General features: G+C 33.3%; 1 protein-coding gene across 4 annotated transcripts; it reads left to right on the top strand.

Moving 5' to 3' along the window:
• Positions 1-414: 414 nt before the first annotated feature.
• On the top strand, positions 415-6,040 carry LOC126695224 (F-box protein At3g07870-like). 4 transcript variants are annotated; one of them, XM_050391893.1, is made up of 3 exons: positions 415-536; positions 952-2,249; positions 5,685-6,040. In XM_050391893.1, exon 2 carries the CDS (start codon positions 1,011-1,013, stop codon positions 2,208-2,210), a length of 1,200 nt encoding a protein of 399 aa, XP_050247850.1. In that variant the 5' UTR covers positions 415-536; positions 952-1,010; the 3' UTR covers positions 2,211-2,249; positions 5,685-6,040. The 4 variants fall into 4 exon arrangements, with proteins under 4 accessions (XP_050247850.1, XP_050247851.1, XP_050247849.1 ...); XM_050391894.1 differs by lacking the exon at positions 415-536 and adding an exon at positions 640-735; XM_050391892.1 differs by lacking the exon at positions 415-536 and adding an exon at positions 742-875.
• Positions 6,041-23,804: the final 17,764 nt, after the last annotated feature.

Genomic DNA, 23,804 nt, shown 5'->3' on the forward strand with positions numbered 1-23,804 from the left:
GTTGAAGGAGAAAATTTGTCTTGTATGTATGCACTAATGACTTCTCTATTCTCTACTCTCAAGTTGCATTACATTTCTTTGATTCAAAATTATGCTTAAAAAATGACACATAGAAACAGGTGTTGAACTAGCTCTAAATCATTTGGAGTTTCATCCAGCATACATAATCTGACTTTAATTTTTAACATGTCATTGATCAATAACCCAAATTATTGGGCTCTTCTAGATAGCTTTTATTGGATAACATCAAGTTGTGGGAGGTTTTGCCATAATGGTCTTCCAGGGCTCATTTGTGATTTTAGTTGGCTACCCTACCTTGCAAGATATATGCTCTTCATTGCTTTGCCTTTTGCTCATATTTATTGTCTATGTTCACTGCATGTATTGTCTGTATTGACTTTTCTGTTCCCACGCGTCTTTTGGAATATATACAAATAAAAATGGGCTCTCTGTACTCTCTACTACCAAATTTTCAACAGCATGATCCTTCCACCAGATTGAAGAAATGCTTGTGCACATATATACAAAAGAAAGCCGTATTCTTTTCTCTCTTTTTTTTTCCTTTTTTTTTTTCTTTAAAGGAAGCGAGGAAAAAAATATATATATATTTATATACACACACACACACCCCTACTGATACATATATGTTTGGTTTGTATTATATTACATTTTAATTAACAAATTAGCGTTAAAAGAGAGCATTTTTTGTTGTTGTTTGACGACTTTTTTACACTGGTGGGTCACCGTTAACAGAGCCATCATTTCATTGACATGGAACTTTGTTTCATTTTCTTTGTAATGAAAGGGAACATTAACTTTTCTAAAAGAAAATTTTATTCAACTTTGGCTCTCTCACACAACATATTTTCCTTGTGGTATCCGTCTCTTTGAATATTGGTTTGATCTTATCAAAGTCTCTAAAAATTCTAATCTGCAGGTTCAATTTTGCAGGCCTTCTGCCTTGAGCAACTTTACTCTTTTATGATCTTTCATCTCTGGTAAGCCATCACATGGTCATCATGGAGTCAGATTTTGAGACACAAGGTAACAAAACAAAGAGGATCAAGGCAGAAGAAGAATCAACAAACAGAATGGAAACTCTGCCTCGGGATATCATCCTCAACATTCTTTCAGGGCTTCCCATATCATCTTTGGTGCAATTCAGGTGTGTATGCCGATCTTGGCGCTTGTTAGGACAAGATCCTGATCTAGTCAATATGCATAGCTCACGCATGGCTGAGAGCAACCCAACATGTCTCATCTTTCACTGTGATTATCCCATCAAAAACCAGCTTTACTTTGTAGAGTTCCCTTCTTCCAATGAAAAGGTGAAAAAATTTCAAGTCCCTTTTTGTTCTGCAATGCCTGAATTTGATGTGGTAGGCACATGTGATGGTTTAGTATGCTTATCTGATTCATTATTTAATGATGCACTATACATATATAACCCTTTCACCAGGAATTGCAAAGAGCTGCCTAAGTCCGTGCATAATTTGAACCAAGAGGCGGTATATGGATTTGGGTTTCATCCCACAACTAAGGAATACAAAGTGGTTAAGATAGTGTATATTAAGAATTCAAATAAAGGTTCAGCGGTCCAGGTATTCACTCTGGGAAGCTCAGCCTGGAGAAGTTTGGAAAAGGTACGTCAACATCTTGTTAATTGGCCATCACAACAAGTGTGTGTTGATGGAAGACTTCATTGGGTGACTTGGCCAGGAAGATACACTAGAATACGCAGTATCATCTCATTCGACTTAGCAGATGAGGAATTCCGAGATGTTCCAAGTCCTGATGGCAATGGTTTAAGCAGGTGTAATTATCACTTGGTGGTTCTAGGGGGTTGTCTATCTGCTGCAGTTTATTGCCATTATGGGAAATTGGACATATGGGTAATGGAAAAGTATGGTGTGAAGGAATCTTGGATCAAGAAATTCAACTTGGGAAACTATGTGCCTAAGGGATTCCAAAGGGAAATGGAGATCTCCTACAAGATTTCAAGGTTTGCTTCAAAAGGAAGATTTGTTCGAGTTGTCGGCCTTACCAAGGATGGGGAGTTCTTGCTGGAGTACAGAAGCAGGGCTCTTGTTTCCTATGATCCAAAAAGTACAAAAGCTAAAGAACTTGTTTTTCCAGGAATGCCAAAGTGGTATCGAACAATTGTTCATGTGGGTAGCCTCAATTGGATTGATGCCTTCACTCATGGGTGATGCGCCAAAATGGAAAAGTGGATGGATGCTTCTTTCCCTGTGAGTTTGCTTCTTACTGAAATCAAGCACATGTTTTTCTGTTCAATTGCATAGTTTGCATTTCCATTACCAATGCCTCCAAGTTATGTAATTTTGAACATCTGAATGCAACATTATATACTCTTTGATTGTAAAACTTAGTCATAGATGTGAGCTTTCCAATAAAATGCAGTGAAATCTGTTATATTGCTGGAAATTGAAATGTTCTCCTTGCTTTTTTGAAGACTGAACATAAAATCTCCCTCCACCCCCTAACCCAAAGAAAAAGCATTAGACTAGAAGTGGTGATAAAATTTTGATCTTCATTCTCTGTGAAAGATCTCATTTATGCCTTAAAATGAAAAGCGTTGTTAATATGAAGAAGCAATTAAAAAAAAATAATAAATAATTCATATCAGGTGCTGTGGAAACAAGATGAATGGCTTTTGTATCATTGTTATGAACACTTTAAGCATAGGTTCGGACTCTTCTAATTGTATAAAAATCCTTTGTCCCCCTGTTAGTGTTGTACTTTATGCTCCACTAATCACAGTTTGTCACACATCCCTTTTTTACCTTATAAATTAATCAAATTTTAAAAAGAACAAAAAAATCACACATGACATAGTCACATAGTATAGTTGGTGGAGCAAAAAAAGAAATACTAAAAGAGCAGCAGAGGATTTTTAGTCATTCCAGTCTATTATAATTACCAGACTCAAAGACCAATTTCAATCATTTTTGTCACTCTCTTTTGGCCTTTGCCAGTACTGCAAGCTTCAGAATCAGGCTATTTAAAATAAATCTAGCTAAATATCAGCACATTCTTTCTTTCAGCTTCAGTAAAAAACCATTAAAAAAGTTTTTGGTTTTATTCCCACACCCATTACCCTGTTTTCGAGTATCTAACTTTTTTGTAGTTCTTGGCTTCTTTTCACAACCAGTTTTTGCCTGCTAAAATTTGGTGAAGCTACTTTAAAGGTTCCCTAACCTATCCCTATCTTGAGATGGTTATTTAATGCAATTGAAGTCTTCATCTTATCTGCCAATTAGAAAGTGCAGCACATAACTTTAGACTAGTATTTTGAAAGCAACACCACCAATGAAGGAATTGAAAACCAAAGCTCAGTGTTTAATTAAATAAGGTTCTAGACTTGTAGTTGTTGGCACAAGCTTGTTTAAAGTTTAAGTGGGGAGAATATACCCTAATGTTTCTAATGAGTACCCATTTGGAAATTGCTCCTGTATTTTTTATTCCTTCTTTGTCGGCTTATATGTTGAAATCATGGCAGTAGGTTTATCGGTCCACACTCCAATCACAAGCACGAACACTCGTGTATCAAACCATAGAAACTAAAAGAAAACAAAATAAATGAAGAATATATATTTCATTTATAGCCTATGCTAAGATTTCATCTCCATTTTTTTTTAAGTTAGATAAGATAGTATGCCAGTTTATCCTTTAATGATAATTACTCTATCATCAAGTTAAGATATTAATTGGTTTTTACTTTTTAGTGTAAGCAAGTTAAACCTAAATCTCTTATTCAAGAGATGAGATTTTACAATTGAGCTAATGAAACCCAATATTTCATCTCCTTTTATAATACATCTCTATGTTATTAAATTTTTAAATTTTGAAATCAATTATAAAAAGAATGAATTGATGTTGCAAGAATATTTTGTGGTTACTTTCTTAGAGGGCTCCAAGATGCTGATTGATGGTTGACTAGGATTAGACTAATAAGGGCGATTGATTAGGATAAAATTTGAATATGTTGTGAAAATATTATGGTTAGTTATAAGTTAAAACCATCATCATGGAGTATCTCCCACAAGAAATCTCTCTAGACATCTTCTCAAGACTACCCCTAGGCTCTCTCTTCCATTGCAGACCTGTCAGCAGTGCCTGGCGCTGTTTGGTGCAACACCCTTCTCTCCTTCCCTTGCACTCAGTCCGTCCTGATTCTCACACTAACCCCTCTCTCATCTTTCTCTCAACCAAACTATACTATTTCGAACTCGTTCATATCCATGATGCCGGAGATGAACTAAACCTATCCGAGAACATAAAAAACATCCCCTTCAAATCCAAGATCAATGTTCCTGTCAATGATGTTATCTCATGAAATGGTTTTCCGTTATACACTAGCAATGTTGTTCCATCTCCTTCCACTTTCTTGTCACGTTTCCTTCCTCACAGATTGCTCAATCCTTCCAACCATCATTCTCGCCGCGAACAAATCTTCATTTAATCCTTTGACAGGAGAATTCAATATATTGCTCGATTGTCTGCTTCCCAAGCATCATTACTCGGTTTACGGGTTTGGATTTCATTCAATAACCAATGAGTACAAGGTGGTCAGAATAGTAAACATTGATAATGATCAACATATTGGGGTGTGTACTCTAGGCACTAACAAGTGGAGGATCAAGAAAACTCGTCCTTACTACATGCATAGATCAACAAAAGCTTCGGTTAATGGAGCTCTTCATTGGGTAGCCAAAACTCAATGGCCTCAAAAGGCTGGATTGCATCCCATAGTTTCACTTGACCTGTTAGATGAAAAAATCTATAGAGTTCCAAGTCCAGATTGTAGTCTTGATTTTGAATGTTATTCTGAATTGATGGTGCTAGGAAGTTGTCTTTGCATTGTTAATAATGTCCACATTGACTGTGCGCATACATGGGCGATGGAAGATTATGGTGGGAAGAGAAAATGGGTAAAAGAATACGCCATTGTATCAACCAGTCCGAACATTAGGGGTCCATTTTCGTCTTTCTGCCTTCTGAGAAATGGCAGGATTTTGTTTCAGACTGTTTGGGGTAAATTGGTTTGTTATGATATAGTACGCAAGAGGTGCACTCATCATCAAATTAAAAGGATTAACAGTGGATTTCAATTGGTGGCTCATGTTGGAAGCCTGATTTCAGTAATGGAGGCAGAAAGCTATTGAAAATGGAAGTGAAATAAAATGAAGAATAGGTAAGGAAGCTAGCAATGAATCAATTTATAGTTACGTAGAAATAAGAAAACTATAGCTCAATCTGACTTTTTATATGATATATGTAGTTCAATTTATTGATGATTCTATTATGCATATTGAACTAGTTAGAATACTATTGACAAAGCTTTCCCGAGGTACCCTACATTCTCTTCTTTTTTTTTTTTCTTTTTTTTTGGGAGAAGGTACCCTATATTCTGAGTGTAGATTAATATGTTATATTATATGCACTTTCCTATCATATGCTACGAATTAAAAAAAATTCATAACAAATTTTATAATTGTTGAAGTGGTCTGTAATGAATGATACAAAGAAAGCAAGTGTCAATTGTGTCCATCATTCACAATCAACCACTTCCAAAATTATGAAATTTGTTGTAAAAAAAGTTGTCTACTGTTTGGATCATTGGTTATTGCATTGGCAAAAATATTTATAAGCTATTCATACAGGACCACGGAGTGAAGAAGTTTTGGACAAAAGAATACAAAGTAGCAGCTCCTCAGCGTGAGAATGTCACTGCAGAGAGGACCTTCGCATTCTACATCTTGAAAAACAACTATACTTCTCTGGAACATAATAATGAAAGTGCATATTATTGTTGATTCAGAATCGTACTTACATTACATTACATATAATGTGTATGTGCTACTCTGTACGGAAAATTTTAAAAATTTATTCCATGATTAGACAGTTCCTCCATAAGGTTTAAGTTCCGGCTTTGTCATTTTAGATTCCTCAGTTGAATCAGATTACATTTTAAGATGAACCTTTTTAGATGAACCGTACTGGGCATTTTGAAGTTTCATGTTTACAATATTTTAAGCAATGAAGCTATTTCAAGTTGTTGAATGGTAGGTATCACTGCAGTTTAGCCTTTGTAACTTGAAATTTTGCAAGTAGAGAAAATAAACAAAAATAATGTAATTCAATAGTAGATTTGTCAAAATTCACCTCCACTAAAAAAAATATTAAATGATGCAATATTGCTTAAAGTTGAACTCATGTCATATATATATTGGACAATTAATCCGATGTAAATATAGTTAGGCGAAAATACCAATTTGGTCTCTATATTTTTGGATTACTGTCAATTTGGTCACTACATTTTGGTAGTAATTAATTCTGTCCCTATTCTTTTTGACTTGCCATCAATTTAGTCCCTGTTGTGAACTTATTAACATTGAAAGTTTTTAGACCCCTTAAACAATTGATTAAACCTAGGTAATTAGCCAAGTTGTTACTTAATCCAATTAAACAAGTCTAGGTTATCACAATAATAAAGATCAAATCATGCAAAGCAACGGAAAATAAATAACACAAGATATGATCACTCAGGAAACCAAACCGGTAAAAACCTAGGGAGGATTTGACCTAGCTATCCTCAAGGTAAACTTGAATCCACTATCTTGAAAGAATCGAAGTTCATATAATAAGACTTACAAGCCCCCACGCTCGACTTCTTATTGCTACCAACCAGTAGAACTTACTGACACGACCACGTGCAAGCTCCGAATCCACGGATTCCTTCTTTCTTGGTTTCCCACCAACTACAAGCACACCCGCTTGTGTAGTCTTTAAGTTTCAATGGCAACAACTGAATTGATCATCAAGGTGTAGAAAATATCTCCTCCTTGAAAACCCTAAGTTTGTGTAAAGGAAAGCTCCTCTAAATCTCATAAGAGATTTACACAAACCGTAATATGAGCAACACTAAAATGTGGCTAGGGTTTGCCTTTTATACTTAGGACAAATAAGAAACCCTAAAAACATTTTAAAACAAATAGGGCTGAGTTGGACGAATCTGTAGAAAAGCAATCTGCCCGAGCTTCGATCGGTCGAGCCTAAGCTTCGATCGATCGAGCCAGGCCGAAAGCCACAGTGCTTCCTGCTTTAAACTCGATTCCAACTTTACATTAACATACAACTTTGAGCTAACTTTAAACACTTCTAAACACATTGTTTTGATCATGGTTTGCCAACATTACACATTAGAGTTCTAAATACATAAAATCCTAAACTTTAGAACCTAACAAACATACCTCAAAATGTAAGGCCAAATTGACAGTGACGTCCCTAGCAAAATCTGTGAAGCAATGATGATTTGTAAGAATCCAACATTTTTTTTTTCATGATGTGTTTGATCTATGATTTGATACTCAATGACCAAAAGACATGGTTCTCATTAACCAACTTTAGGGGTGAGTAGGGACCCAAGCCAACATGGTTTGGGCGGGTCTAAGTATGTTTGGGTTGGGTTTCAAGTCTTAAATTCAAGTTATTGTCGATTTTGAGTGATTATTAAGCTACTGCTTGACCTGAAATTTATAAATAAATAAATAAAATAAATAAATAAATAAAACCTAGGTTTCGAGTCTCTCTCGCTCATTCAGTCCTCTTCAGCCTTTCCTCACTCTTCACCCTCAAGGCCTCAAGCTCTCTAAATCTCACTCAAGCCACTCTCCTAGGTCTCAATCTCACTCACTTCTCTCTACAAACGCTATGGGTAGAAAAGTTCTTGCTAAGATGATAATATTGGATGAGCTTCCATTTATGATGTTGCGAAAGCCTGAAGAAAACACACATGATACTCTGTTTAATAGACAGAAACTAAACTATTAGTTTCTGGGTAGTAAACCTAGAATCCACGAGGGGTTCCTTGAATCCACAAGGTGATAAGGTCTTGGAATCCACCAGAGAGAAATAGACAAAGTCTGTATTTTAATAAATCTGAAAACTGAATTGCCTTTAGAGGCTACAATGTGTTTAAATGGTAAAAACAAAACCTAGGGCAACTATAAAGCCTGAGGCAGCTACGAAAGTATATAAAACCCTAATTTGACAAAACAACATTAAAAACACCTAAAAAGAAGGAAATAAATAACCTAACCCAAAAATAACAAAAATTACATAATAATACTAAAAATAAATAATTATAAAATTTGAATATTTGATCGTGTCCTACATCAAACCCTTCCACTTGAAACAAACTTGTCCTCAAGTTCATCTTTGAAATCTTTGAGCCCCTCGATCTTCTTTCCATACTTGCAACTTATCAATAAATAAACAAATCAACTTGAATTTCTTTTTCCTTAGTCTTCATGTGATTGTAGAAATTTACCAAATAGGAACTAACAATTGAATCAAATCTATCAACCCCAGTAAAATCAATAAATATTGGTGTATTGCTAACCACCAAAATAAAAGGATCTCAAGATTGACAATCATATGATTTGATTTTATTGAGATCCTTGAAACTTTCATCTTTAATTTCTTCTTTAATTGTCTCTACCATCTTGATTTCAAGATCTTTCTCTATAATAGGTTCTTCAATAATCTCCCCCACGATCTTAACTTTAGATTCTTCTTCTATAACCATGTCTACATTAAGTTCTTCAGAATTCTCTATAGTTTCTTCTTTGACTTCTACATATTCTTTAAGAAAAGTATTTTTTTTTCAACATGCAATTCCTCTCTTATTGGTGGAACATATGGCTCTTCAAAATAATTCAAGTATGAACTTCTTGGCCAATAATAATCTTGTATAGTATACGACAAGATTTCTTCACAATCTAAAGGATAAAATTTGATAGCAAGCATCTTTTTCATCTTTGGCCATGAATGAATTTTGTCTTTACCCTGTCAGATTTTATCAGATTATACTCGTTCCCACCAACATAAGGCATACTTACTAAGTTTATACAAAGCAAGTCCAACTTTTCTCTCATAACAAATATTCTCATAGTCATATAAATCCTCTAGATCAAGTAACCAATCAAGAAAATTTTCTTTTAAAAATAACCATTAAAACTTGCAATTCTCTTATAAGGCCTATATGAGATTTGCTTACCAATAAGTTGCCCATGAATTATGTCTCCGCTGCAATTATCCCTATTATTTCCATTCTTCAATGGCGTCATCCAAGCATAGATATTTGTGAGTTCTTGTTGTACATCATGTAATACTCGCTAAGTTATTTGTCGTTGTTGTGGTGGTGCTTACCGTCTCGCCAATTAACAATCAGACCAAGGTAAGTCAAGGCTCTGATACCAACTAATACAGGAATGCAGAAGCGTCAAGAAGCAAAACACGTCTACTTCTTGAAAACAAGAAACAAAACACGTTTGCTTCTAAAAATAACCTCGAATCTACGACGGTTCCATGAATCCACAAGGAGAAAGGGTTTGGAATCCACCAGAAAATAGAAAGACAAAAGTCTGAATTTTATTGATTGAATAATTGTTCAAAAAACGTGTACGGACTTAGGGGCCTATTTAAGGGCTTCATAAAACTTGATAGACAAGAAAATATATTTTAAAATAACTCCTAATTGATACCTAACCATAACAAGGAAAATTTGACCTAAAAAGCATTAAAAGCGCTTAAAAACAAAGAAATAAATCACCTAAACCTAAAATAACGTTTTTTACATAAAATACCTAAACTTAATTAATTACAAAAATTAAATTGTAGATTTTGTCCTACATCAATTTAGGTTTGTAGAGAATCAAGGTTTCATAAGGTTTTGTAATGTCTTCCAACCTAATTGTAATATCCCATCTCGCTTCATGGTAGCTAAAGATGTGAGTTGGATTTACTTTGACGAGAAGGATAAGTTGAGAAATGCCTTGAGAGGTCATAGGCTTTGCCTTACAACTAACACTTGGACTTCAATGCAAAATTTTAATTACATGTGTATTACTTGTCATTTTATAAACGATGATTGGAAGCTAAATAAAAGAATTTTGAATTTTTTTTTATTATTATTATTTTTTTTTATTATTGTTGATAACCATAGGGGGAAAACCATTAGTAGAATAGTTGAATCTTGTTTAGGAGAGTGGGATATTGAGGGGATTTTCACCTTGATAGTGGATAATGCTACTTCAAATAAAGTAGCAATTAGCTACTTGAAAGATACTACTAACATAACACTACAAAAAAACACTAGCTATAGCTGCATTTTTTTTAACCACGTTTACGGAAAACGCGGCTATATAGTGACTTTCAGTCGCGTTCTTAAAAAACGCAGCTATAGGTCTCACCTATAGCCGTGTTTAATACCTGCAGCTATAGGTGAAATATGTAGCCGCGTTTTAAGGTGTTTGTAGTTGCGTTTATATGGGTAGGGCTTAGGCCGCGCTTTAAAAAAAAAGATGTTTAGGAAACGTGTTTAGGAATTTTGTACCCGAAGGAATTTTGTTTTAATTTTTTTTTTTTTAAATGTCCTATAGCCGCGTTTAGGAAACACGGCCATAGGCACATCTAAAGTCACGTTTCACAGAAATGCAGCTACGGGTTGAACAAATTTTTTTTTTTTTTTTAAAAAAGGGCCTATAGCCACATTTTTAAACCGCAGCTATAGCTTGCCTACAACTGTGTTTCTGTAAGCGCAGCTTTAAGCATGTCTATAGCTGCATTTTGTCAAACACGGCTACAAGTTGGGTATAAATTAGAAAAAAAAAAAAAAAAAAAAAAAAAAAAAAAAAAAAAAAAAAAAAAAAAACCTGAATAGCAAAAACATCAGCTCTCAATCCACGACACTACTGTGCTCTAAGCCATGCCGTTGAGCACCAATCGACATCGTCGCGGTATCGTTTTGAGGAATGAATTTGTACACATGAAGTTTTGTGCTCATAATTGTTGGAAAAACTGGTTTTGTATCTCATACAAAACATGCAGCAGAAGCAACACAAAGAACTACTTCATTCATGAGAGATAACATATAACCTTGGATTCTAGAACAAAGAAGAGAGAGTGTACCTTGATGCAATAAAATTCAAAAGACAAGACTTGAGAAGACCTTTAATCTTTATCCCAATTTCACATAATGCCCAAGATGAGTGGTCTCTCAATTAGTTCTTAAGTAAGTTGATTTTCCTTTTGGAAAAGTGTATTCAAAAGATGTTGCAGGGAAAAACTGTTTTCTCTTCTTTAAATCATACGTACATAATTAATTGCCTTGGCAATTACTTTATTTAATAACTTTTACTAAATAAATAACTGATTATCTAATTGGGTTAACCTTTTGGGTCAGTCCAATTGGGCTTGAGTATGTGGCTTGGGATGGGACCAAAGAGGCAAATAAGGCTCTAGCACCAATGGGCCTCGGGCTTATCTGTCAACTCTTGACAAACCCAAAGTTACCATTAATTATATAAAAAGTACCACTATAGAAATATAATTGCACCCTAGGATTTATTAATAAATTATATCCCAAGACTCTAATATGATTCATTTGACCCCTCAATGAAATATCCATAGTGAACAAAGTCATAATTAAACTGTCATTTTATAAACAATTATTTTATTCTTTAAATCCCGGTTTAATCTTTTAGTTATTCATATTTATGAAATCTAGTTTCATTAAATATAAATTTTAGTAATTCTTTACTAAAGTGGCCGGCCCTGAATAACCAGTTCCCATTAAACTTATCTCAATGGGATATTTCGTGTCTCTATAGAAAGTGATTATGGATTCTATCTTGAGAATATATGTTCCCTCAACACTACGTGCAGTTACCCAACATACTGAGATTTTGACCTTTAAATTAGATCTCACTCCTGATATATCAAAGCAACCTACATTTCATGATCGGGTTCACTAACCTCTAAGGATTGAAAGTCTATGAAATTAGAAGTCGTGAGATTTATTATTTAGGTGGCAGTTGTTAATTGAATAATTAATCTCACAGTGGTCCAGTTTAATATGTCTTACACACTTAAGACACATCAACACATCAACTAAAAGTCCAAACTTCCATGATCAAGACAAACCATCTTAGTTGATATGTTATAGTGTTCACAAATGAAACACCCAATTTCATCACCGACTACGAACTACATTTTGAGTTTACAAGGAACTTGTGATTTATATTTTCTGTAACTAAATCACATACAATACAGTTTTGCATATATCTGACACTTATTTCCCTTTAGAGTAAATCATATTCACTTTAAGGCAAGGTCTAGAAAGAAGTGTCAGCCAAATTTATTGCATAAATTATCTTTTCTACTTCAACATTCCATGCTCTAGTATCTTTCTAATGAGATGATACTTGTATTTAATGTGTATCTTCACCACCTAGAGTGAACACATATCCTAAAGTCAAACTTCATGAATCACAATCAAGCTAAAAGTCAGTATTTTTACAACCATTAACTATTAAATCCTCACTTTGGTGGACAAGCATATAATCTATATGCTTTACTTCCACTAAGTTAAGTAATCCTAGATTTAATTGATCTATGCTTACCATGCCCATTGCAAAATAGATACTTGGCCTAGCATATAGCATAGCATAACTGAGACTTCCTATTAACATTTTAAGGACCCGCCTTCATATGCTCGTCCTTTTTATATGTCTTAGGACTATAGTCCTTTACAAAGGAACTTCAAACTTAAAAGGAAGGAATCCTTTCTTGAAGTATCACATGCTATACTTGGCTAGAATCTAATCTATTTAAGTAGTTTGAGATAGACCCAACATCCTAATTTCTGAATCTTACCAAAGTTTAAATCTTAGGATGTGACCAGTCTCACCTAAGTACTTCATATCAAATTGGCCTTGACATCCTAGAACTCTATTGATGACAATATCTATATATCATTCAAAATGATTAGCATGTCATCAACATACATTAAGAGATTTATTTCTCTATATAGCTTTTACACACCTAAGGCATATCACTACTTGATCAAAATCAAACAATTTGATTGCTTGATCAGAGATGATATTTTATGATCTAGATACTTACTTTAGTCCATAAATGGACTTTAAGCAACTTGCATACTATATATAACTGGTTCTTTGCCATGAACTAGTCTAGCTACATCATATAGATGTCTTTCTCAAGATTACCACTAAGAGAAACATTCTTGAAATCCATTGCCATATTTCATCCAAATAAAATATAATGGATAAGAGAATCTGGATAGAATTTAACATGACTATTGGCAAAAAAACCTCTTTCATAATCGATCCATTTCTTTCTGAGTTAATCTTTTTGTCACTGGTCTTGAATTTGAAGGTTTACACCTTCTAATCTATCAATCTCATTTTCTTGTAAACCTATTTAAAACAATAGGCTTAATGCCATTAGGCGCCTCTACAAGTTCTAGACTTTACATAGAATCTAATTCTATTTGCATAACTATGATCCAGTAATCCATATTCATATCATCTATTGCCTTTACATAGGACTGATGATCAAATTCATATCCTTATGGGTTGACTTCACAAGTTTATTCTGAAAGTACGAATTTAACAGGTAATCTAATAATCCTCCCACTACGATATTGTACCGGTATACTAGCTGTCTATAGAATAATGTATTCTGGTGTACAATACAACCATCTAATTTTTAATGTATTTTATAGTTGTCCTACAATAGATTATGACATTTTTCTTCTAGAAAACTTCTATCTTTAACTTTAAGATTATTCACAGTCATTATCTAGAAACTTTGTATTTGTACATTACAAACACCTTGTTATCTTTATCACTACTAAAATAATCTTCTGCAATTCCTTTTGGATACCCAACATAAACACACATATTTCTACGTTTTGGTTCCAATTTGTCAAACTTCCTTTCTAGCACAAGTGCTGGACATCCCTAAAAGTGAAAGTATCATATAGTAGGTTTTCACTCAATCCACAATTTGACAAATGTCCTAGGAACAAACTTCTGGAATCAATTTTAGAAAATTTATAGTAATAATTAGAGTATATTTCCAAAAGGAAATAAGTAAATAGAAAAACTTATCATGTACTTTACCATTTCTAAAAGAGCCTTATTCCTCCTTCATGTTATTGAGGTTTATGCCCTAAAAATCCAATTTATTGGCATGTCATAAATAATTAAATTGTTTAATTATATGAGACTATTTATAAATGAACTAATAGGACACTGTCATAGTCCTTGAGATGCATTGTATGTGATTTAGTCACAGAAGATATAAATCACAAGTTCCTTGTAAACTTAAAATATAGTTCGTAGTCGGTGATGAAATTGGGTGTTTCATCTGCGAAGACTATAACACATCAACTAAGATGGTTTTTCTTGATCATGGAAGTGGAGACTTCTAGTTGATGTGTTGATGTGTCTTAAGTGTGTAAGATATATTGAACTGAATCACTGTGAGATTAATTATTCAATCAACAACTATCACCTGAATAATTAATGTCACGACTTCTAATTTCATAGACTCTCAATCCTGAGAGGATAATGAACCCGATCATGAAATGTAAGTTACTTTGATATATCAGGAGTGAGATCTAATATTCACGGTCAAAACCTCAGTATATTGGGTAACCACACATAGTGTTGAGGGAACACATATTCTCAAGATGGAAATCATAATCTTTGTTTATAGAGACACAAAATATCCCCTTGAGATAAGTTTAATGGGAATTGGTTATTCAGGGAACCCACTTTAGTAAGGAGTTACTAAAGTTTATATTTATTGAAATAAGATTTCAATAAATATGAATAACTAAAAGATTAAACTGGGTACTCAAGGATAAAATAGTTGTTTACAAAGTGCCAGTTCATTATGACTTTGTTTACTATGAATATTTCATGGAAGGGTCAAATGATATCATTAGAGTTTTAGGATATAATTTATTAATAAGGCCTAGAGTGCAATTATATTTATATAGTGTTATTAAATATAATTAATGGTAATGTTGGACTTATCGAGAGTTGATAGATAAGCCCAAGGCCCATTAGAGCTAGAGTCTTATTTGTTCCCTTTGGTCCCATCTCAAGCCACAAACTAAAGCCCAATTGGGCAAGCCCTAAAGGCTAACTGAATTAGATAATCATTTTTTATTTAATAAGAATTATTAAATAAAGTAATTAACAAGGTAGTTAGAATGTACGTATGATGAAAAGAAAAGAAAACAGTTTTCTCTACAATGAGAAAAAGAACAACTTTCTTTGAAAATCAATGTACATAAAGTCCGATTGAGAGACTACTCGTCTCGAGCACCATGTGGAATTAGGATGTTGATTAGAGGTATTCTCAAGTCTTGTTTTTGAATTTCATTGCAACAAGATACGCTTTCTATTCTTTGTTCTAGGATTCAAGATTACATGTTATCTCTCATGAATGAAATAGATTCATGTTTAATGCTTCCGCTGTGTGTTTTGTATGAGATGCAAAACCAGATTTTCCAACACATGTATGCACTAACTTAAAGAAGTCATTGGAACTATATTCCTTTACAATAAAGGAGCCATAGATCATATTATCCTCTAAATAGAATTTGAATATAACAAAAACTAATGGTTCTAAACGTCCATCTTTCACCAGTCTAGAATATTATTTAGATTAATAAAACATAGACTTAAGTGCCAAAACATACAATACTAAAGGATGAAAACTTTCTCTCTATAAGTAAAACATGTAAATTTCCATCTAGATTACAATTATGTACAATGCTTAACTTTACCATAATGGAAACACTTTCCTTTTGGTCATGCTTTTGAGTCTAGTTTCCTTTTTGGCAACTCCTAGGACAACTAGATTGCCCAAATGTTTGGTATTATTCTTCTTCTTACCCTTACCTTTTGGTTAAGGCTTAGAATTTGAATTAAGTCATATTGATCCTAGCCTTAGCTTTTATGATGTTTTATTTTACGTGGAACTCATTTATCAACCCAAATAATATAAAAAGAATTTATTTATTTTCAAAACAATCTGAATTGATCAAATGATTCTAACAAGAACTTGTGGATCATATCCATATGAGATTAACAATTAAACTTTACATCCAAGGATTCCAATTCATTTAAAGATGAAAATATTTTCATAAAATGACATAGAATTGGAAGTCCTTAAGCCTTCCTTAGCAATATGATTTATATTGAATATTACCTAGTAGCATGATATTGCATACCAAACATCTCATTTAGACTAAATATGAAGTCTAAATCTAGTGCTAACTTTTGCATCTCATGCTGTAGCATAATTGAGATAGAAGCCAATGTATAGGAAAATTATGACAATGTTGAATCGAAACATATTTATGTTCTTCATCTCCTTTAAGCACAAAGTCCAAAATTATTTATTAGTCAATGTGATTCAATCAAAATAGTAGCTAGAGAACAAAAATTTATGAAATTTAACTTGAGACTATGAACATAAATACAAGGACATTATATTTTGCATCCACAACCATATAATATGGAACCCTTAAACTATATTATATTTGGTGCAACGACAACCCAATCCCGCAATTCATATTCCTTGGTAGCGAGGTTATACCAATCACTATGATCAGGTGAGAACTATTCTCATTATTAATGCTATCATGGTAACTCTTACCAAACAAAAATAATTTGTTGTTCTTCCTTTAGCCTCTAAGTAATAATGACATAACTCTGTTAGGAGGTTAACATTACACTTAGTCTAGTGTACACCATTGCCTAGACTCTATGTGAGTCACCAAGTAACTCTACTGTAGCGTGGTCGTTCTCAATGTAAAAACACACTTCATCCATCATTAAGAAGTTTAACTTGTAGTACCATGAATTAAACACCCTCCGTAGGGAGCAAGGCATATACGCCTAGGCGAAGTGCCTAATCACACTACTATAAACCGGTAATGGAGGTCATGAGACTCAACCCTTGAATCTCTCTCCCACTATAAATTTTAAAACAATTGGACTTTCTTGAAATCATTGTGATCTTATCACAATTTTAACCCTACACATCAAATGTGTTTAATTGTTTAAATTTGATGTGATTTGACAAAGTCACGTCATAATAGCATAACGAATATTCGCGTAATCACAAAGAAGTTTAATTATGTAATCCGTGAAGTAAATACCCTCTACATGGAATGTAAGGCTCAACGCCAAGACAAGGTACCTTCTCACATTACAATAAACTTAACAAAAGGGTTATTTTGAATTCAACACTCCCACTTGTTATTTGGGTTTTCTTTAGACTATTGTGATCTCATCACAATTTATAACCTTGCATTTGTTAAAGACTCTAATCTCATTAGAATCACTAACTAAATTGGAAGTCCTAAACTATTTAGGATTCCTTATACTCTAATGGATCAAAAATTAGTTATAAAGAACTCTATCCTTAACTTACTTGATAAAGGATTCTAATCTCATTAGAATCTATATACCTTTTAATTAGAACTTTAATCTCATAAAAAACTTATAATTAAAATAAATCAAGAACTTTTAATCATACATAAATTCTAATCTCATTAGAATGTTTCTTAAAAGATAAGTCCTAAACAATATAGGACTAAGAGTTCTATTTAACTAAAAACTTTAATCTCATTAGGTCTTTTAGTAAGATAATGATTAATAAATGTCCTCAACTATTAAGGACTCCTAACATTAAATTAATTTAGAACTTTAATCTACATGGATTCCTAAACTATTTAGGATTCCAAACTAGAAAACAATCATAATCATATTAGAATTCCTTTTTCTATGTGGACAAAGTGAGAAATCAAGATCTGGAATTTTTTAAGTGAAAATTCGAAATTTAGTATTTTCGATTGGTCAAAACTTTTACTCGATCGATTGAAAATTCTAAAGAAAATCATTATAAAGTCTGTGCCTGATTCGATCGATGCTCGATATCAAATGCATCGATCCCTGCTCGATGGATCAAAAAGAGCATTTGATCGATCTAAAAGAACTCTTGATCGATTGAGACTCATAAAAATGAATTTTCTGCAGAATTTTTCTAGTAACTGTTCTTGATGTTTACAAAGTTAACATTCTCAAAGTAACATCACGCATATACAAAACACCAAGAACCAATTGAAAGGAACATCATGTGAAAATCTATAATTTAGACTTATATACTCACATGAATCCACATATGTATATTAATAAACAATATCAATGAAACAACGTTAAACATCAAAAAGTGAACGAACTCACTAATACAATATTAATATAACATAAAAACAAGAAGTCAAACCGTTATTCTATATATAGATAAAGTGTAATCAAACTCATAACCAACCGTTTAAGGTGCATATCCTTTCTAATAATTGTATACCCATCTTGACAATCTACGTTGATAAGAAACGTAGCAATTTTTATCCATCATGTTCAACTCTAATGCAAAGATTAGAAACACACGGCACCAAGCAAAAAGCTATAATCATGATCTCAATGAATCAAGAAACAATTAATATATCTCATATATTAATCACAGCACACAAGTTTAAAGTTCATAGAACAAAAACGTAATGCAGAAAAAACTACTGCAGGATTTTGAAATACCAAGAAAATGGTTTTCTTTCATTCTAAAACCCAATCACATGTTATACAAGCATGATATTGAAGTTTGCTCTGATACCAATTGTTGGAAAAACTGGTTTTGCATCTCAAACAAAACACGGAGTGGAAGCAACACAAGGATTTACTTCAATCATGAGAGATAACATATAACCTTGAATTATAGAACAAAGAAGAGAAAGCATACCTTGATGAAATAAAATTCAAAAGATAAGACTTAAGAAAACCTTCAATCTTCTTCCCAATTCCACATAATGCCCAAGATAAGTGGTCTCTCAATCAGTTCTTAAGTACGTTGATTTTCCTTTAGGAAAAGTGTATTCAAAAGATGTTGCAGAGAAAAACTGTTTTCTCTTCTTTTAATCATACGTACATAATTAACTATCTTGGTAGTTACTTTATTTAATAATTCTTAAATAAATAATTGATTATCTAATTGGGTTAACTTTTGGGCCAACCCAATTGGACTTTAGTATGTGACTTGGGATGGAACCAAATGGACAAATAAAGCTCTATCTCCAATGGGCCTCGGGCTTATCTGTCAACTCTTGACAAGCCCAAAGTTATCATTAATTGTATAACAAGTACAACTATGGAAATATAATTGCACTCTAGGTCTTATTAATAAATTATATCCCAAGACTCTAATATGATATCATTTGAACCCTCCATGAAATATCCATAGTAAACAAAGTCATAATTAAACTGTCACTTTGTAAACAACTATTTAATTCCTTGAATCCCCAGTTTAATCTTTTCGTTATTCATATTTATGAAATCTAATTTCATTAAATATAAACTTTAGTAACTTTTTATTAAAGTGACCGGCTCTGAATAACCAGTTCCCATTAAACTTATCTCAATGGGATATTTTATGTCTCTATAGAAAGAAATTATGGATTCCATCTTGAGAATATATGTTCCCTTAACACTACATGCGGTTACCCAACATACTGGGGTTTTGACCATTAAATTAGATCTTACTCCTGATATGTCAAAGTAACCTACATTTCATGATTGGGTTCACTATCCTCTCAGGATTAAGAGTCTATGAAATTAGAAGTCATGAAATTTATTATTCAGGTGACAATTGTTAATTGAATAATTAATCTCACAGTGGTCCAGTTAATATGTCTTGCACACTTAAGACACATCAACACATCAACTAGAAGTCTCCACTTTCATGATCAAGACAAACCATCTTAGTTGATATATTATAGTCTTCACATATGAAACACCCAATTTCATCACTGACTAGGAACTACATTTTGAGTTTACAAGGAACTTGTGATTTATATCTTCTGTAACTAAATCACATAAATTGCATACAATACATCTCTAGGACTATGATAATGTCCTATTAGTTCATTTACAAATAGTCTCATATAATTAAACAATTTAATTATTTATTACATGCCAATAAATTGGATTTTAGGGCATAAACTCTAACAATAATAAGTCAATTGAAAGGGTGCGTCATGCGGTTAGATACGTGAAAGCTTATCCAAATAGATTACAAACCTTCAAGAAGTGTGGGTACTTTGTTTTCTTTTATTTTGGCCAAAACCTTGGCAAATTAACAACCATGATGAATGGAGAAAATTTCAAAGATATTATGTGGGCTATGGATGTCAATATAGAAGAGTTGGAAAGTTGTCAATTGTATCTTTCCAAGTAATTGATATGAAAAAACATGCTACTATTCCTAGTTTTTTGTTTTTATATATCTATGATTATACAGATACTTCATATATGCATTTTCCTGGCACCTACTGCACGATTAATGTGACTTTCCCTTGTGAGAAGATCAGTTAAGTATGGCTAATTTAAGGAATAAATCTAGGCTCTATTAAAAATAAACTATTATTAAAGAAAATCTCAAAGAGAGGCCCAAAACAACACGGGAGGGAGGGAGGAAGGAAATTTTTAATAATAATAATAATAAAAATTTTTAAAAAAATTTCTGACCCAAGACTCGATAAACCGACCCAATTATAGACCCAAATTTTCGAGTTGGGTCAGGTTTCAACTAGGCAAATCTGATTTCTATCGGGTTGGGTTGTGGGTCGCTGTGAACCCGACCCGACCCAATATCACTCATACTTGCGAGTGGTGCGTGGGTGCCTATCTGTGATTGATTATTATACTATTAAGCAAATAAAATTTTACCTAATGTCAATGAAGAATCATGGTGTCAAGGAGTCTTGGATTAAAGAATACACCATCCAAGTTCCATTTCTTTGACTTTTTCGGCCTATATATGCCTACTCCAAAATCGCGAGATTTTGATCCAGTGTAACAAAGATGCTTTGTTTTCTTATGATGCAAGCACGAAGAGACTATGCAAGATAAAAAGAAAAATTAACGACCTCCCACTTTCATTCAAAGCAACTCCTCTCTTGTTGAAGCTTGATATTATCAAATCTATGCAGGAGGAATATCCTAGTAAAATCTGTTTTGCTTGATAGTCTATTAGTACAAAATTATTTGTTGAAATTTCAATTTCTGGGATTTTAAGTTTCTAATTTTTTTTTTCTTGATATCCTTTCATAATATATTCTATATAGTAAGAATTTCAAATTTCAAAATCAATCATACAAAGACAGATTTCATTATTAGATAACATATATTGCTTACTTAGAAAGTTATAAGGGTTCAATAATAATGGAGATGATTAAATTCAATTCAATCATGTGCTTAAATTTAATTGGGAAATATGATATACTGCATCTAAGTTACCTTATGTAAGACTTTTCTAGTAATGATGGTTCACTAAAATCAAACTAATAATGGTAGTTGATTGGGACTAAATTTAGTACTAGCTATATGTCACAATCCATACGTGATCTTGAGCTGTCATTTTTTCCAAGATATAGATAATCTCTTTTACTACAAGAAAGTAACAACTTTTTAGGTCCATTTTTCATGCGCGGTGAGAAATCCATGTGCAAAGAGGATAGCTTAACTAGATTTTTATGGATTTCGCATAATCAAGCTTTGAATGCTTGTTCTAGTTATTGTATTGTTTTGAATCCAATAGGGCCCATGAGTAGTCATTTTAAGTGATAGGCTGAAAACGAATTGACCCCTTGTAATAAATTAATTGATTAATTAGTCAAGTTTATTAATTATTCAAATTAACATACAAATGCATAGTAGCATAAACAAATCACCAATAAACTAAGTATGTAGCGGAAAATAAATTGACACGGTGATTTGTTTACGAATGGGGAAAACCAACACGGCAAAAACCCCCCCAGGTGATTTTAAGGTCACCACTTCCAAGAATCCACTATTATCAAAACAAGCAGTTATAAGTAAAGGAATCTCAGTACCTTATACCAACCTACAGTTGAACCCTTAACCCAATACCCAATTGGACTTGTTCTATAGAGACAATCTCTCCTTGTAATGCACAGCTCCCAGTACGTGACTAACCAATTGTGCGGATCCCAATACGAGACTTCAATCACCAACTAGAGAAGGTTGTTGGCTACAACGTTCTTCAGTTCATCACATGATGAAGATCAAGAAGCTCCTTGGTTACAAAACCCTATAGTGCACAAACACAGCAGCTTCTTTACAAGATAGATGAACTATGGCAAATTCTGTCTCCGATCACAATTTGCTTGAACAAACTTTGCTCAACATTTGTGCAACTTATTTCACCTTTGATGGCCCTTAAAATAGTCATTTTATAAGTTTAGGGTTGTGAGAAAAGAAAACCTAAACATACAATCACGGATTGAATGAAAAAAGGTCCTGAAAAACTGAACTTCATAAACCTCGACAGATACCTATCTGTCAGGCTGCTGTCGAGCCACGGGCTGGAATAGCTTTACAGGTCTCGATAGATGCTAGCTGTTGAGTTTTAATGACAGGCACTTTTCAAACTTGAATCTTGGATAGACTTGCATGGCTTTAACACTTGAACTTGAAACAAGGTTTCTTGAAGTATTAAACACATCCTAGATCTACCCAAATACAAGTAAAGTGCGTTTTGTCAAAAGATTAGCCAATTACATAAAATAGTGACATATGTTCCTAACAAGTGAATCACATATGTTCTAACATTAAGAGAAGCTATTTTTAATATGAGCTCGAATTCATCCCAATCAAATGGTCAAGTTTTTCATCAAAGTTGGGTTAACCATGGTCATGGGCTCAGCCCAATCCAAACCTACCAGCACACAATCAATTGCACACATCTAAATGCATGACAATATTGTTATAATGCTCATGAGATGCAATGCATGAAATTTTTAAGATCAAATCTTCAAAACCCATACCAAAAATTTTACAAAAACCTCTTTGATTTTGAAAAACCCCAAATTTTGTAGAAATCCCAAAAACTTAGGTTACAAAGCATGAAATGTATGAAAATGAGGGATTTGAAACTTACCAAGTGAAGAAAAACTTGAATATGATTGAAGAATCCTTGAGGAAGAGGTTGAAGGTGAGTGAGAGAGGTTTAGGGAGATGAAGAGGCTAGATAGATCGGGAGAGATCGAGAGAAATGAGATCAGAAATCGCGAGCGCCTTTTATATAGTGCATTAGTAAATCTTGACAGATCGAGAGGTGTCAAGGATTTGTCGAGCTTTAAAGGGTTCAACAGAAGCATCTATCAAGCATGTGTCCAAGGAAAAAGGAAGCTCGATGGATTGAGGATCTGTCGAGGAGCTATCGAGGGGACAGAAACTTTCTTGATCGATCCACCTAGCTATCGAGAGGTGTCAAGATTGCGATAAAAAGCAACTAAAGAGCTCAACAAATAAGACAGGTATCAAGAGGTGTCGAGGATCTGTCGAGGTTGCTTTAAAACAGTGTTTCAATAAGGGAAAAACACAGATATTAATGCAATCAAGCATGCAACTCAACCAAGAATTCAAACAACATTTTAAACTCTCAAAAATATTTCTCAACAAAAATGTTAAGCACATAGATCCCAAAAACACACACACACACACACACACACTAAATACATCTAACCAATTTTATATTTCAAAAACAAGTCAAGACAGTTTAGTGAGCATACATTAACACATGTAAACCTTGCGATGGTCAAATCACATTGTACCTGCACATGTATCAAAAGTAGAAAAGAATATTGCATGTTATGTGTGAAAAACATCGCAAGATTTCATAAGTGTCTACATATTATGACGATTTGAGATATGAGAAAATCACTTTAACTCACACACAATCATAACTATTTTATGGGGACTATCACTTTCTAGGTACATCCTATAACTCTCACATCTCCTAGAAGACACGCTTGCAAT

This window comes from Quercus robur, chromosome 8 (genome assembly GCF_932294415.1).
Source record: "Quercus robur chromosome 8, dhQueRobu3.1, whole genome shotgun sequence".
In the NCBI taxonomy this organism is placed as follows: Eukaryota; Viridiplantae; Streptophyta; class Magnoliopsida; order Fagales; family Fagaceae; genus Quercus; species Quercus robur.

Bases quoted from the DNA above. Each gene is read 5' to 3' on its own strand.
- LOC126695224 (XM_050391893.1), top strand. From the start codon at position 1,011: ATGGTCATCATGGAGTCAGATTTTGAGACACAAGGTAACAAAACAAAG.